General features: G+C 43.6%; 1 protein-coding gene across 2 annotated transcripts in view; it reads left to right on the plus strand.

The window, feature by feature from the left end:
* The window catches only part of ZNHIT6 (zinc finger HIT-type containing 6), a 225,385-nt gene that overhangs the window by 128,578 nt on the left and 80,521 nt on the right, over positions 1–16,286 (plus strand). Inside the window, exons 7-8 of one of the 2 annotated variants that reach the window (XM_085602069.1) lie at positions 250–330; positions 12,871–12,948. In XM_085602069.1, the coding sequence (XP_085458195.1) occupies positions 250–330; positions 12,871–12,948 (159 nt within the window). The remainder of the gene's footprint in view (positions 1–249; positions 331–12,870; positions 12,949–16,286) is intronic. The other variant, XM_085602070.1, reaches the window with a different exon arrangement.

Raw genomic sequence — 16,286 nt, forward strand, 5'->3', positions numbered from 1 at the left:
TTATATTTTTTTTGTACACCTGGACTTTACTAGTTGTCTATGCATTAAGAGCCTTGATAGCTGAGCGGGATACTTAATCCTGTTTGAAAGCATTAATGATTGCAAATAACATATTACATATACTAAAGTAATAGGCATCCTTTGAGACAAGGGCCCTAACCTTTGTATTTGGAATGGTAGTTTAATGCATGAAACTTTGTGTCGTTTATTGTAACGTGTCTCATTTTGTTGCTTCTTTTTTGTGAAAAGAGTGCCAGATGATCAAACGCTGCACCAACTATTGAAAACTTACATCGACCCTCAAGAATCTGATCCAGTAATTCGTCAGAGGTACTTTTCAAAATGTTTAATCTATCAGAAATTGATCATTCCGGTTTAAAGAAAGGGACATTAAACGCCGTAATGTACCTATTGATAAAATTAGTGTTCGCAGTGGTGTTAGTCCATATGTCTTTTCAGAGAGCTTACCGTCATGGAACACTGACTTAAAACGGCATATTCACCGATACATGGAAAATGCCCAGGAAACGTAGCTATAATTTCTGCTTTCATTTAGCATGCTAAATCTGTTACTCTGATTTATATTTGTTTGCTGCATCTATGCCCACTGCCTCTATTTCATTGACATGGGGTGCATTCTCCCATTAAAGGATTGGACAGTAGTTTTTCACAGCAGAAAGTAAACTTTCCGATTTCAAAAAATGTGCATGTTCATGGCTCTGCACTTCCCAAGTCAACATACGCTCTCTGGTCCTGCTTTCTCTCCACTTGAGATTGGACACAATTTCGGTCAATTTACAAATTCCTCTTGTATTGCATTTCTTTCAGATGAGAACGTCTTATGACTTGGAGTTAAATATCTTTTCTCTCACAGCTGCCTGCCTTAGTCCTTGATTTGATTTTGGGATTTTGTGTATGCCACTCGTCAGAAATATGTGTCTTTCAGATTCCAGCTCTCAAAATGTGACCGCGACTGATTATACTGAGACCGTGTGGCCACCTCATCCACTCCTGCGTTGTAGGCTGTTAGCCTTTTTTATTCGGATAAGACACTAATCCCTGTAATCTCTGCTTTTTCATGAGTGGTTTCTTGTCATCAGAAGGCTCGACAATCACTAAAAGAATTCCTCGGGTACAGATCAGACTTAACCTTGGGTGGTCACTTGAAGAGCCCACACTACTAAACACTGGCCTGACTGAGCACTTACATATTGTATTTTCCAAGTCTGAGCTCAACACCAGTTTTTTGTTATTTGTTTTAGTAGTGATCAACAACATAAACACAGATCCTCACTTGGACACTGTTTATTACCAAAATACAAGACTGTCTTTATAAATTAATTAAATGCTTTCAAGGGAATTCCACAGTCCCAGTTATGTCTTCTTTGGATTTTAGCGGTTCCGATTAGGCCTTAAAAAAACATGGGCAAGCCACTGTTTGTGAAAGAGATACTGACAGCTCTGGAAGGTCTTCAAAGAACGGGGATGACTCTGTCCGAGTATCACTCTCTTATGAGCTTTATAATGATGAGTACCTTGTGTCTTGAATCTTTCTGCCCTCCCATGTTACTAAGCGTACTGGGCGTTGGCAAGGTGTGACTTGACCAGTTTTGGTACTTCGTCTGTACCCTGCTTATAGGCATGTCAGTCGGCCTTTTCGGCCCCCTCTAATTTGATGACTTCCATGCCATGAGTAAATTATGTGGACACATGCCAAATGCCAAATGGTCGGTTATTCTTGGGGTTTTCTTCCCTTTGAGGAACAGAGCATTTCAATGTGAAAAGTATTTGGGAGAATGTTGGTCCCTATGGGCATTTGGCGTTCGTGTTCTTACCTCTGCAGAGTGAACTGGTCAAAGCCACATCAAGGTCATATGCAATTTCTTAGCTATCTCCTTTTAGGGTGCCATTGCAACTAACTCAACAAACCTAGGCTAAGTGTAAGAAAATGGGTTATTTGTTAAGAAGGATGGGAGTCCGTCCCATGTAATACGTCCAAAACCTTGTCTGTTCCAACACACTAGTTCAATAAATCAGACTGGGCTCAACGGAATGAAGTGGAGGTCTGATACCACAAGCGGGCCTTCACAATCAAAGATTTTATTTTCGACTTTGTCTCTGAAGTGAAGATAAAATATCCATTGCAGGGGCAAGGCTGCAGGATGTATTCAGGGAAGTTCTCTCACAGTCCGATAACTGTTGGATGAGGTCCCACTAAAGCAGTTGGTTTGGGCTGGAAAAATCAGTGTGTGAAAATTCTAATTAGGTATCAGCTGAAGTGCTTTCATTGGTCTAATACTTTTCGCACATTTGCTTGGTCAATATTTCTGCCTTCAGTCTTGGTCTTTTTAATGGAGCTCAAAATCCTCCTGCTGAGGGGCAAGCCTAAAGGTGTATCTGGCAAAGTCCTCTCAAAATTGGACACCTTTGCCACAAAGTCCCACTGACTGGATGGTCCTGGAAATCCAATAATTTTCTTCCAAGTCCCCACTTCTCATAATTTCTAGAGCAGTTGCTCTTTGTCTCTTCTAAAGCTCCAAGGACTTCAGGGACAGTACTTAGGGGTCAGAACTCACTATGGCTTAAACCACTAGTCCAGGACCAGATACAGTTTCTTCTGGTCAGCTGGGCACTCCAGGAAAAGCCTTCTAGCAACTTGTATCCCAGTACCCACACAGAGGGTCAACAAATAGTCCCTTGGAGTCTACTTCTCAGTCTTGGAAATAAGTGGGACCAGATCCAGCCCCTCAGGTCTTCACACAGCCCCCTCTGTATTTCCTCAGGTCCAGATGCGTTCTGATAAGCTGCGGATGAGGTGCCACGTTTGTAGAATTCATTAGCTAGTGGGTGGTAGCGACACCTGGACAATCCCTAACCAATGAGAAAACATTTCCATGGGCAACCCTTTCTACTTTCTGCAGCACATCCTCTTAGTCTTTCTGCAAACAATATTCTGACTAAAAGTCAACATGAATGTACCATACTGCCCTTGGAGGTTACTGGTGTGTCAGCCAGGTGTGTGTTTGAGAAGGAGAGGACTGCTCATTTCTATAGCCACGCCAAACTGATTCTGGGACCAGCACTCCTACTAGTCTGGTGCCAAGCAGGCTGCGGTTGGCCCAGGGAACAAAAGCTCCTCTTCTCCAAGTCTCCCTTTACACTTACCTGTGAATGGTCAGGCCTCATTCAGGTCCTTTTAAGCTAATAACGGTCCTAAACCCTCCCCAGCTGCCCTTTCTGAGCAAAAAGAAGTCACAGATCTTATATCTAGGTCTTCCTGCCAAAATGCCTGAGCCCTTCTTTCTGTCCTGGGAGCAGGTTTCACACCTCATGAAGGGGAAGAAGTGATGGGGCAACTGCTGGCCGGCTAATGACAATTTGCAGAATAAAGTTTCAAGCAGTCTACATTTTTAAAGTTACCAAAAATCAAACTTTACCAGTGAATTGGATTTTAATAAATATTTAAAACTTTGAATCCTTTCTGTAGCTTATTCCATATCTGAGTTAGCTGAAGTAGTATTGTATCTGAGCTTTAGTTTTTGTCATACGAACAGCTACAGCCCTTTACAATGAAAATAACTTTTCGAGGCTAGTCCCTGTAAGTACATGCCAACACTGAATTCTTACATGTACCCCTTGTTAAATTCTAGGCACCTTACCTTGTGAGTTACACTGCCTACTTAGGTCTAACTCATCTCATGTTTAAAAGCAGGGGGTTTTCCGTAAAATATGATTATTTTGGTAGGTTCCCGTACAAGTTTAAAAGCTGCAGCAGCCTTGCTACACAAATATACCTGAAACTATGTTTTCTTTTCAGCCTAGTGGGTGGTACAGCATGTGCTGCAGTCCTCATTTAATATTTAAATTTCCTATGCCATTTGTGTGTTTTTATGCACCCTATACGTTGACATTACTAGAATGTTAACTATTCCAATTGAGGATTAATCAGTGTTACCATGTTTTAGCGGTCGGAGCATATACGCTGGGGATTGGACAGCAGTGGCATAGTGTGCAGAGTTCAACAAGCCAGCAATACTTTCAGCAAAAGATGGGGATGATCACGCAAAAAGAGGGGTTTACTCACACTGAACAAAGGATACCTGCATCAAACTTGCTTGTCTCTTGGGTTCTACCTCCTACTTGTATGAAGCTGAGGGGCTACCTGTGCCTGTAGGCAAGCTCCTGTTGAGACTTTTCGACTTACTGTGTGTCATTTTTTGTGGAGGCTGCCAGCAAGCCTTCACTGCTGGCATTATTAAGTCTTATGGGTAGTGATGTTTTGGGAACAGTTGCAATATTCACTTGATTGGAGGTGTATACCAAAGAGCTGTCAGCTTTCCTAGAATATCATTTTAGTTATAATTTGAGTTATGTTCTTATTACAAGCAGGAAACCTAAAAAGCAATATCATGTTGGCCTGACACGTCCACTCATCCGCTCCAGTCTTAACAGACTGGCTTAGTTAGTTATTGTACACCCACTGCAGTAAGGTGCCCTGACCATAAAGTCCAGAATATGGCAATGCCTCAGTGGTTTTGTGACACAGCCTTGCTATACTCTTCAGGCAGGCTTCCAGCTGGAACTTATTGGCATATGATAAACATACCATGCCAACCTTTTTCCAAAATCCTTCAGTATCAGGGACAGTCTTGCAATATCAAATATCAGAGTGTTGGTGTTCCCTATTAACCCCTTCGACCCCTTAGCTGCTAGGCCTCCCACCCCCCTGTGCTAAGCATTTTTTTGGCTATTCGGGGTAGTTCGCACTTAGGCTCCCAAAACTGTTAATCCACATAAGAAATCCACACCAAATTGGTGTCCATTTTTCCAACATCCTGAGGATTCTGAAGGTACCCAGGGTTTGTGGATTCCCCTGGAGGGTACCGAGAAATTAACCAAAATACTCAAAAATAGTTTTTGGGGAGGTGGTAACTGACCCTTCTTTTGCAATGCTCCTAGATGTGGATTTTAGGTTGTAGCTTTTCCAGCACCTATGGAAACCTAGATAACCTGTACATTTTTTTAAACTAGACAACCAGAGAAATCCAGGATGGGGTGACCTGTGTGGCTCACACCAGGTTCTGTTACCCAGAATCCCTTTCAAACCTCAAAAGTTGTTTAAAAAAACAATTTTTTCTCATTTTTCTGTGATGGAAAACTCTGGAATCTGAGTGGGGCCACAAGCTTCCTTCCACCCATCATCCCCCCCAAGTCTCCTGATAAAAATGGTACCTCACTTGTGTGGGTAAACCTAGTGCCCATGACAGGAAATGGCCCAAAACACACTATGGCGACATCAAATTATTGATCACAAAATGACCTGCTTTTTAACAATAACAAATCACATATATGATCAAGAGATAGTTGGCATATTTCGTCATACATAACAGTCATTAACCTACGTTTTTGATACCGGGCTCGGCATCCATCTACGGAAACCTACCAACCCCAGAAGTTTCTGAACACTAGACATTCGGGGAGTCCAGGGACATGTGGCTTGCATGTATCCCTAACATTTTCTTACCCAGAATCCCCTGTAAACTGCACATTTAGCTATAAAACAAATCACATTCTTCTCACAATTCTGTGTGGCAATGTTGTGGAATCACCGGGCTGACACTAATTTCCTACCACCCAGCGTTCCCCCAATGGTACCTCACTTGTGTGGGTGGCAGTGGCGGCTCGCAGAGGTAACGCTGTGGGGCGGACACGGGGCTGGGTGTGGTGGTAGTGGTGTCCGACATCAAAAGTGATAGAAAATAAATACCTGCCGTCCTATGTCGGACTCCACTACCCCCACACCCAGCCCTACCACTGCCCCGCCTCACCACCCCATAGCGTTACCTCTGCGAGGTGCCACTAGTGGGTGAGCCAAGTGCCTGTGACAGGGAAGGGCTGAAAACGTATTGTGGAGACATCAGAGTTATCTATCACAAAATGACCTGGTTTCCCAAGGGAGTCCTGCATTTTGGTTCCCAGCCTCAGCGGCCATCTAGGGAAACCTACCAAGCCCAGACAGTTCTGAAAACTAGACAAATGGGGAAGTCCAGGGAGGTGTGGCTTGCGTGGAACCCCCAGCGTTTTCCTACCAAGAATCCCCTGAAAACCTAAAATGTAGCTAAAGAATTCACATGGTCTTCATATTTCTGTGTAGAAGTGTTGTGGAATATCTGGGCCGACACAAATTTCCTACCACCCAGTGTTCCCCCCCGGTCTCCTGATAAAAATGGTACCTCGCTTGTGGGTGGGCCAGGTACCTGCGACAGGGAAGGGCCCAAAAAGTCACAAAATGACCTGGTTTTGCAAGGGGGGCACCTGCGTTTTTGGTCCCAGGCTCGGCGGTCATCTAGGGAATACAACCAAACCGAGGCATTTCTGAAAACTAGACACACTGGGGGCAGGGGTGCAGGGATGTGTGGCTTGCGTGGATCCCCAGGGTTTTTTTTTTTTTACCCAGAATCCCCTGCAAACCTCAAATTTTTGCTAAAACATTAATTTTCTCACATTTCTGTGTGGGATCAGAACACAACTTTCCTACCACCCAGCGTTCCCCTCGGTCTCCCGAATAATATACCACCCCACTGGTGTGGGGGCCCAAAGCCGAGTCAGCAACGATAGTGCCACACCTGCCCCCTTTGGGAGGCAGAAAGACTTTGGTCCGTCATTTCAGTGGCGTGGGGACATAGCCATGCTGTTGTGGGCAGCCCCCACGCCATGTTTTCAAAAATAAATAATCCCTGGTGCCCATTGTTCTCTCTCTCTCCTTCCCCCTCACCCCCCCCCCCTTTCGGTTGCAGATAGGTGGCTGTTGCCCCCTCTTCCCAGGGGGAGCAGAAAGACTGACTATGGCTGCAAAAAATGGGGGGAGCAAAGGCTCTTCCCTAGCTCCTGAGGCCGAAAAATAAATTAGGAAACCTCTCTGCTGTAAACAGCAGAAGGATTTCTGGGTTGTGTGCAGAGGACATAACGGTTCCATCCTCAGCATACAACCACCTTGGTTGATGACGGAACGGTTCCGTCCTCAGCATGCAAGGGGATAACCAGGGCACCAAGGGCCTAATTCATAAAGGTAAATAAACTTTTGTCTAAGTTTACGATTTTTTGCGATTCAAAAACAATTTTACAAGTACTATCTATTCGACTGCTGAGTCTCCACGCATAAAAAGATAGCCAGTTTTAAAGATACTACTCATAAAATTGCTTTGTGAATTCCCAAAAAATGTTATCTTACTCAGAAGTGTAAGTTTACCTTTGTGAACCCGGCCCAGGAAGTGCACTGGAAAGTTGAACTCCCAAACCTCCTTTGCTAGGAGCTGCCAAGACTTCCAGGATATGAGAATCCTCTGGAACAGTACCTCCTAAATCCTACCTTCCGGCAGCACCGACTCGGACTTTTTTCAGCTGAGCATCCGAGTGGACAGGTGAGGATAAGGGAATTAGGGAGGGTACTGCCATAAAGGGGTGAGCAACAAACGATCACTTTCATTTATGCATTGGCTTATTAGATTTTCAACGTTGGTTTACCTAAAATTAAAATCAGAATTGCCTGATGGAATCCTTTAATCGAACCAACAGACGTTGCAGACTTGTTAGTCCTTTTATTCAATTTCTTTGCAAAAAGACCAAAGCCTTATAGCAGCATCTTGCTTTAGTAAATAAATAACGAGCGGTTGAGAAATTACCTCCAGGATACGCAAGGGCCTCAGATTATTCCATAATAACAATTATCTTCAGGTGATTTTGAGGTGCTTTGAAAGTTTTCAAGTGTCAAGCAATTCTTTTATCCACAAAACACCCATCAAAAATATTCTCCAAACTATACGTACTGACAAGGAAAATCGCATTTATTCCCTGCCCAGGTTTATGCCAGTTTAAATTAAAAAAAATACTTTATCACCTTCTCTTACACTCTCATTGTTTTCTTTCTGGACCTCTTAAAGTTCTTTTCATAATATTCGCCCTTTACTTCATCTTTAAAACAACCAAGAAGGTGAACATTCTTTGCCTTCGAATTTGCTGGTTACTTATAGGCTCCCCGCCGAGCTGCCATTTCGCTTGAGAGACTCCTTGATCCGTTCTTACCTCAGCAGCACTGCTCAACAGCTGGGACAGGGCTGTGGGTGTGATTTGTTTTATACACAAGATGGCCACCGAGATTTTGGAGCTGTGGGACAAACTATCTGGTTTATTCCAACTATCACCGCCACTTTCGTTGACTGGTGGGCTTGTGAATTTTTCTGCAAAAGCTTCCTATGCAATACAGCCCAAATTGTCATTTTCACATCAAGGACCGAAGTGTTCTGGACCTTTCTGTTGTGGCCAAAGTAATATGGGCACCAACGTGTGTAACAGGAGCATGTTACAGTCTCTTTAGAGCACTCCCTGTCAACCAGTGAGCTTATGGTTTAAGATAAATTGCTCAAAAGTAGTCGGAGTGCTCTAGAGGCCCAAAATGAACTACATCACTTCCTAAACACTGGGCTTTGCCTTGTGCGGTTTTTCCGTCTGAAATAAAGATCTTGAGGCCGTTTTTGGCTTTGTTAGACACCTTTTAGAATCTGCTTTGTTTTTTTAACCTTTTATGGAGATAAATGTTTGTGGACCTTTCTCATCTGTAGTTGTTTACTCGTGTGTTCTTTCAGGAGTAATACTGGATCTTTTTGAGGAACAAATAAAAAATTTAGAGAGAGACCCCTTCTAGACAAACGAAGGGACTGGAGTACTATTCAGTAGTTTGAAGCAAGTTATCCCTTAGCTATTAATTAAAAAACAGTATATAAATCAATCTTGTCAACACATAACAATTTATGTATACACCCTACTTAATTATTGGAAGAAGTTCTTTCTTACACAGCCCACAATTAGGTCATATTCATTTTATTACACTTTCTCATATATAAAAAGTCACATCCAATATGTAACACAATCTTTTATAAAAAGTTTCCAATAAAAAAATACATAAAAACATTATACAATGCAAAATTATTATACAAAACAATATTAACAAAGAGAGAAAAAATGTATGATTAGACTCTACAATTTGTCATTAATTCGGCAGATAACAAGGAACAATTTCTAAACTGGGCCTGGATGTACTCTATTTTGCCATATACAGGATAAAGTGTTTTCCATAGATTCTACCACAAAAAAAGGCATTGACGCGTTTCGATGGTTATTTCTTGTTGTTCCATCTTTTTCAAGACTAGCAATTCAAGTCTCTCTGTCGTTCACCCTTGATTAGCCACTACAGATGTCCTGCGTATTGTTTGTTATTTGTAGCTTTTAATTCTTGTTAGTATTGACATTAATGTTATTTCTGCTAAAAGCAACCTTTTGGGACAATCCCAAATGTAGACTGGTTTATACGGAGATTCTTGATTTGAAATGTATTAGGCAGTCCTCCCACTTTTATACTTGTTAACTCTGGTGTGCCTTAATGATTTGGCCGTGGTAACAGTTTATTAATAATCCCCAGAATGCCGTCCCACTGAGTAACACGGGGCTGTGCACTGCTTGCCTCCTTTGTTTCTTGCCTCAGGCGGCTATTTGACTTAAGGCTTGCTGCCGAGTAATGGAATCCTACACGCGTTCTCTTGTGTCCGTGGAACAACAAAACGCCTTGTGTGGTGTATAATGTATGAAAAGATGATGTGTGTTTTGTCATTCATACACTTTCACCACCAAAGAGTTTCTTGATTGTAGGTGGATGCCATCCAGAAAGTTGCAAGTCCGGTCAAACTCTGATTTCTGAAGAAGCATTCGAATCTGTCTCGGAGAATAATGCCATCTAGTTGCACCCCAGCTTGGCAAAAGGGATGGGGAGTTTCACACCCACCTTAGACCTTGATCTCACCTGCTTGGATTCTTCCATCGGTCCTTTAGAGAATCAATGGCATCTCCACCCATGTTCCTGATAATTATGGTGACTTCTGGGTGTTCCAACAGGTTTTTGGTTGTTAAACCTCTAGGAATCAGCAAAATGATCCCCCTTCTACATTAATGAGGTATTTGGGAAGGTAAGAGAGAATCTTCTTTCTCACCGAGGGGTCCTTTGTACTCAGTTCTTGCACTCAGTCCCTGAATATGGCTAACTAGTTCATGAGGAACTAGTATACAGCCAGTTTTACCACCCTGCTTGACACCAAGGATAAGTAATTTGTCTCACAGTGTCACACACTGTTTTCAACCTTGCCCCCATTCCCTGGTGCCCTTATTAAACTCTGATTTAGGCATTGGAGGTGATTTTATTAATTGCACAGATCCCACAAGTATTACTTACCAGATACTGTCTGACCAGTTGTAAGCATCACTCACCTGGGGAAGCGAGTACCCAGGTGCGGAACCCAATGATGATGCCACCAACAATAATCGTCCCAGTGGAGATGGTATGTACTGTTGGAGGCAAGTAGGGTTTGACAAGGGTTTCTAGGACAACAACCGTGAGACTCTGGCATAGTATTCTGTGTGCTCCTGTCTCGATTAACGAAGGAGCTTAAGGCTCGTCTGTAAGCGCCTCCTCCCTTGTTCTTTTTGGAATAGTTAACAGTCTTCTCATTGTTCTGGAGCACCCGTGCCTATCGAAGAGCCAGGCGAGACTGTTATTTCCAGATTTTAATGCTAAATATTGACAATGTAAATAAGATCCATTTAGATGAATGGCATTTATCTGTACCTGGTGTGAATATTGAAAACTTCTGGCCTGGGTATGGTCCGGTTTGGCCTAAACTGGACTTCTCAGGTCTGTAGGAATGGGTACACAGATGTTATTACATATGCAACTGCTTCATATAGAACAAAGAACCGGTCTGGTGGAATCAGTAAGTGTCTTGTGAACAGAAGCTAGACCACATATTTATTAACCGGGACTTGGAAATTTAAACTTTTACTTTTTGATGTGCAATAATTTGCCTGCTCCCTTCAGTGAGGAGAGGACTTTCCAGTAGTTTGGATGTGGAAGTGCTGTTGGGCTAGACAAGTAATTTCCATGATAAACTTGTGCCCTAACACTTGAAATAGATAACACCGACCTAATCACATTTAGGTATCTCTGCTTAACTGGAGTGAGAAACCTCAATTTTCCCGTCTTTAAACCAACACCTTTCCAAAGAACCTGTAGACCCAGTTCATATTGGCTTATTTTAGGATGAGCCACACCTGAGCGGGAGCTCCTGCTGTTATTGTATACTACCCAGAATAAAATGTTGTGATCATTCTCCGATCCCGGACATTGGTTCGTAAGTCACACACGAGCTCCTGCATAAATTCCCTTCCGCAAGCACCCCTCTCACTCTAAGTCTGAACGTGCTCCCTCTTCCATGTGAACCACATTCACTCCCTTTTCAGCAGAAGGTTTTAAGAATAATCACAGCCTCGTGAAACACCAACATGATGAGCACAAAGTCTATGTATGAGAAAGTTCTAATCACCGTGGACTGTCTCGAAGTGCGTATTAATAAAGTAAAGCTGTAACGACCATGCACTCCTCTGTGTTATAGAAGTACACCCGCACCCTGCAACAAGACTGGAGCCTCACTCTGGACCTCAGGGACAACCTCAAACTCTTCCCACATAGGTTTCCCACAACAGCCATACACTCTTCAAACCATGCACTCACCCCATGACTGCCAGGTAATGGGGCCAGGAGAGCACACTGCCTCAAAAGCACACCAGTGACAGCAACAGATTATACAAGTGCATTACAGATGTTTATGATGTCTGAGGCAATGTCGGAGAGTGACAAAGATTTTAGTGAGAGGGCTGTTTTCCACAGAAATGTGTTCTAGTTAACTATGGAAGTATGTTTACACTGCATTTAGTTAGGTATGTTATATAGCACAAACCTGTTAACTTTAAGTTGCCTGAGGCACTGGATATGTAGATACACGAAAAGCAAAAAGGACTGGCGAGGCCTGGGTGTAGCAAAACCTGCATGCTACCCCGTGACCCTTTGCATTGCAAGGCCAGAGGTCTTTCCTCCTTCAAGAAAAATACAGATTTCTCAGAGACATGAGGCTTGCATCCCTGCCAGTTAGTTGTGTTAATATTCAACATTCACGTTTCAAAGACCAGGCTTTCAAATTTTGAGCGAACTTGTTACAAATGTTGCCGACTTGTCAACTTTAAAATAAAATTCACTGTGGAAGAGGGGTGGGTTTTCATGCCAATGACTGCCTGAGTGGCACTTCTGCCCCTCCCCATGCCAACAGTCCCAACGTCCCAAATAAAAGGCTTGCCGAAGTTGCCGCCGATTTCCTTGCGTGTTTTTACACCCACTAATGGGACAACGACTGCTTAGAACCACCAGAAAACGATCTGTAACCCCCCTCTGTGCAGGGGTTTCCAGCTCGCCTTCCCATCCACCATTGTATATATCAGTGACCCTGTGAAGGGAGCCGATACGTGACACTCGGTGGCACAATGAGAGTTGGCAGATCTGATGGTGTGTCAGGTGTGGTGGTGTTATATTCGCTTGACACGGTAATACAATGTCAGTAATGTGATCAGTACGTGTTTGCATTTTAACCTCGAAGCCCCAGCCGAAGTAGGATTTGTGGTGGGGACCCGTGGGGTCGATGTAAGTGACAGTACTTTAGTAAATGGGGTTGCTGTGATTGGTGATCTAAAGGCCGCCTCCGGGCAGACTCTCCTTCCTTGATTACAGTAAACCTTCTAATTGCTCCAAAAGAGAGCTTGTGTTACGGGTCGGAGGGTGTGTGTGATCAGAATGGCGCTGCAGTGAGACGCCCTCGCGGGCGCGCTTGGCTCGTTGATGACAGTTTATGAACGTTTTGTAAACATGCCCTTTTCGCAGCAGCGGTGCCTCCCATGTGTTCTATTTACGCTTAAAGCGATGCCCATCATTCTTTTCAGGCTGAAGGTTTATGTCCGGGATCCGTCTGCTGTGGCCGTGCTCATGAGGGTCGAGAAAAGAAAGCGCGATTCAGCCAGGTAACAGGCGTCTGCCTCACTTATGTGAACGTCCTGAGGGCCTAAATCATGTTTCCGTCAGTGACTGTTTGTCGTTTTATTTCATGCCTGTCTGCTGGAAATCCCCTTAGTAGTGCTGCCAGACCGTATGAGCTCCTAGACATCCCACACTTCTCTACCCTTCACTCTCCTAAAATGTTGCTAAATTTAGCTCCATTACTGGATGAAATAATTTCTTCCTTACACTTTTAATGAATCTCTGCACACTTTCATGAGAGCTTAGTTATCACCTTTTGAGTAAGCTGCTGTTTTCAATGGCTTGGGTTGCCCTCTCTGAAGTCTGCCTGCGTGTGTGTGTCTACTGAACAACCCTCCTCTGTACCCATCGACGAGCCACGGGCAGACGGCTGGAGGTACTGTTAGCCCAAGGTCAAACGGAGTGCCTCCAATCCCAGCTAGAGCCATACTTCCACAATTCGAATCCGTCTCAGAGTTAACTGGAAAGTAACAGTGCTGCGACAGCTAAATCTAAAAATTGGTATCAAGTTGGCAGCATTTTATTAGGAAATAAATATTCTGAAACGTAACCTATCTGCTCTCCTATACAATTGAATAACGATTTGTCTATTCTTTAATGGACTCCGATGGTAAACTCTGGGGTTGCAAGAGTGTAACTATGTAATCAAATTCCCATCTTACATCGAACTCTTTACTTAAATATCTGTAAATGCCTGTGTATTTCTCTGCACAAGTTCCTGCTGCTTTTGCACGTGGTTAGTGAAACTGTAGTACAAAAATTGTCTGCACAGTTCCACCTTTTAAATATCTGGTGTAAGTTGACGGCCTCGTGTTTGTCTTCGTCCGTCATCTATTCAAAATTGGCTATAGATTAGATCCGCAGAATCTTCAGGTGGATCCCGATCAACACCAGAAAGACCGTCACGCAGGCCTTCGTCACCACTAACCTCTATTACGGCAACGCTCTTGACGCCACAGTTTCCTTCCAGCTGCTTCGACGACTGCAAGCCATACATAACACTGTTGCCAGACTCATGCTGGACCTCCCCAAACGGACCCACATCACCCCCCACTTCAGAAACCTCTACTGGCTCCACGTCCAGAAGAGATGGCAGTTCAAGAACCTCATGCACGCCTACAAAGCTGTACATGATCAAGGACCGCCCTCATCAACCATCTACTCAACTTCCATCTGCCCGCAAGACACCTGCTCTCCTCCGCGCTCGCCTCCGCCCACCGCATCTGTCACAGCCGCTGCTGGGGCTGCTCCTTCTCCTACTTTGTCGCCAAGACCTGGAACGGCCTGCCCCTCCACCTCCAAACAGACACCTTCCTGGCGGGCTTCAGAAAGAAACTCAAGACCTGGCTTTTCTATGGAGACCTGGCACCCTCAGATCCCAGATACCCCTAGGGGTGACAGTGCTGCGCTATAAGAATGCTGATAGATTTACTATGGACCTAATTGCCTGTAAATATCCAAATGTTATGATGCACTTTTAGGCACTCACAAATACCACTCTGTGCAGAGTCGTGAAGAAATTAAAAAGTACCTTTCTCTGTAAAGAATTCTATTTTAAGATTTTAACAGGGTTTACATAATCCAAGAAAGGCTAATTGGAATCTAATGCACCCACCGCCCCATTTAAGTTTAAGTCTAGGTACTAGAAGGCACCCAATATGCTTCTGCTTGGTTTTCCGAATCCCTGTAGCCAAGGTAAAATAACCTTTCTGAAAATATGTCCCAACAGTTTACTTATTAAGTTACTACTGCAAGACAGGCTAATGGTACATGTATCGGCATGCTGTACTGGTACACTACTTTTTCAGCAACTTTTGCATGCTTTATTTACTGTCTTGCTAAGAAACTATTCTCAATGGGAAAACCATTGATCTCCTGGCCTACACTCAAAGAAAATGTTTGTGCTGTATTATTTTATCTTTATTCTGCCAAGAGGGATTGAAAAGCAAATGTTAGAATGCATGACCATGATACCGGGCCCTCGTTTGCCTCTCTGAACGGTCTCAAAAGGATTGCTCAGGACCCACAGTTCACTAGTTTGAAATTGAGCATTGACCATAACCCTCGCATGACTGGAAACTGGACCACAGTACTGTGTTTTCTGCAGATGGACTCAACAGTACATGAGCCCAGGGAAGGAGCTCCATGATTGTGTTAGTGTTCATGTATGATATAGTATGTTTTTATAAAGCCCCTTTTGTCACTCACAATTACTTTGGAGATCTTCATGCTGAGAACTAATACTACATTTAATAAAAATAAGTCAGCCTGTTAGTCCAGTCGGTAGTTTGGGGCTCACCTCACACATGTTTCAGTCGCAGCCCTGGAACAAGTCTTAAGATAAGAATTTCTTTTAAAAATCTGTTTTACTAGTTTTGTGAATTAAAGGTAGTTTCGTTCGACTCCGAGATGAGAATCCTGACAGTACATCATTTTGGACCCACCATATGCATCGCATCTTTCGCTCCATGTTTCGGACAGTGAGAGTGCTAAGAAGGAGCAGGTGTGCCAATGCACACCATTAGATGTTGTGTGGAACACACTTTGCACATGTGATGGGCATTTATTCTATTAGGTTTGCACAATGCAGATTTGATTCGATTTTCTAAAGCATGAGATTATCAATAGTCCTGGTACTGAGGGAGATGAAATCTCAGTCCTAGCCAGTGACACAGGAAACTGCCAGGTTTTGAGAGCCTTTCGGAATTGAAGCTTTTCAGTGACAGGGCGAATGTGTCTGTACAAAGCATTCCACGTTTTACAAGTTCAAAAGCAAAAGTCTTGACCGCCCTGTTGAGGCTTTCCAATATTAGCAACTATCAACAAATAAGCATTAGCTGAACAAAGATGAGGGAGACACCTCCTCTGGTGTCTGGGCGTACTGTGATGCTTCTGTGAAATGCACGAGGCGCTAGGACCAGTCCCACTATGTCCTCCTGTGCGTTAGGGACTGAAAGGTGTAATGTATTCTGATATTGAAGTCTCGAATGCGAATCTGTTTCAGTTCGTCTGTCGTAAGTGTAGCTAAGTCAAGAAAGGAGCAAAGAAAAGGATTCGATGAGCCCTGGGGAGCATAACCTTGTTTAAGAAACACTCAAACTCTGGACTCTACCCCCTCCTCTCCTGGCCCAGTCTCGGGCTGCTCGCCGATCCCATTAAAACCAGTCCAGTTCTGTCAATATGAACTGCAGGCATTTTCCTCACCCTGATGCATTTTTTGTTAGTACAAATGTGATGCCAAAACGCCCCTGTAACTTATTGTTTATTCATCAGTTCATCACACAGGAGTGTCTGTTGGCGCCTAAATGCGTCAGTTCTAGAG

This window comes from Triturus cristatus, chromosome 4_2, assembly GCF_964204655.1.
Source record: "Triturus cristatus chromosome 4_2, aTriCri1.1, whole genome shotgun sequence".
Classification (NCBI taxonomy): domain Eukaryota; kingdom Metazoa; phylum Chordata; class Amphibia; order Caudata; family Salamandridae; genus Triturus; species Triturus cristatus.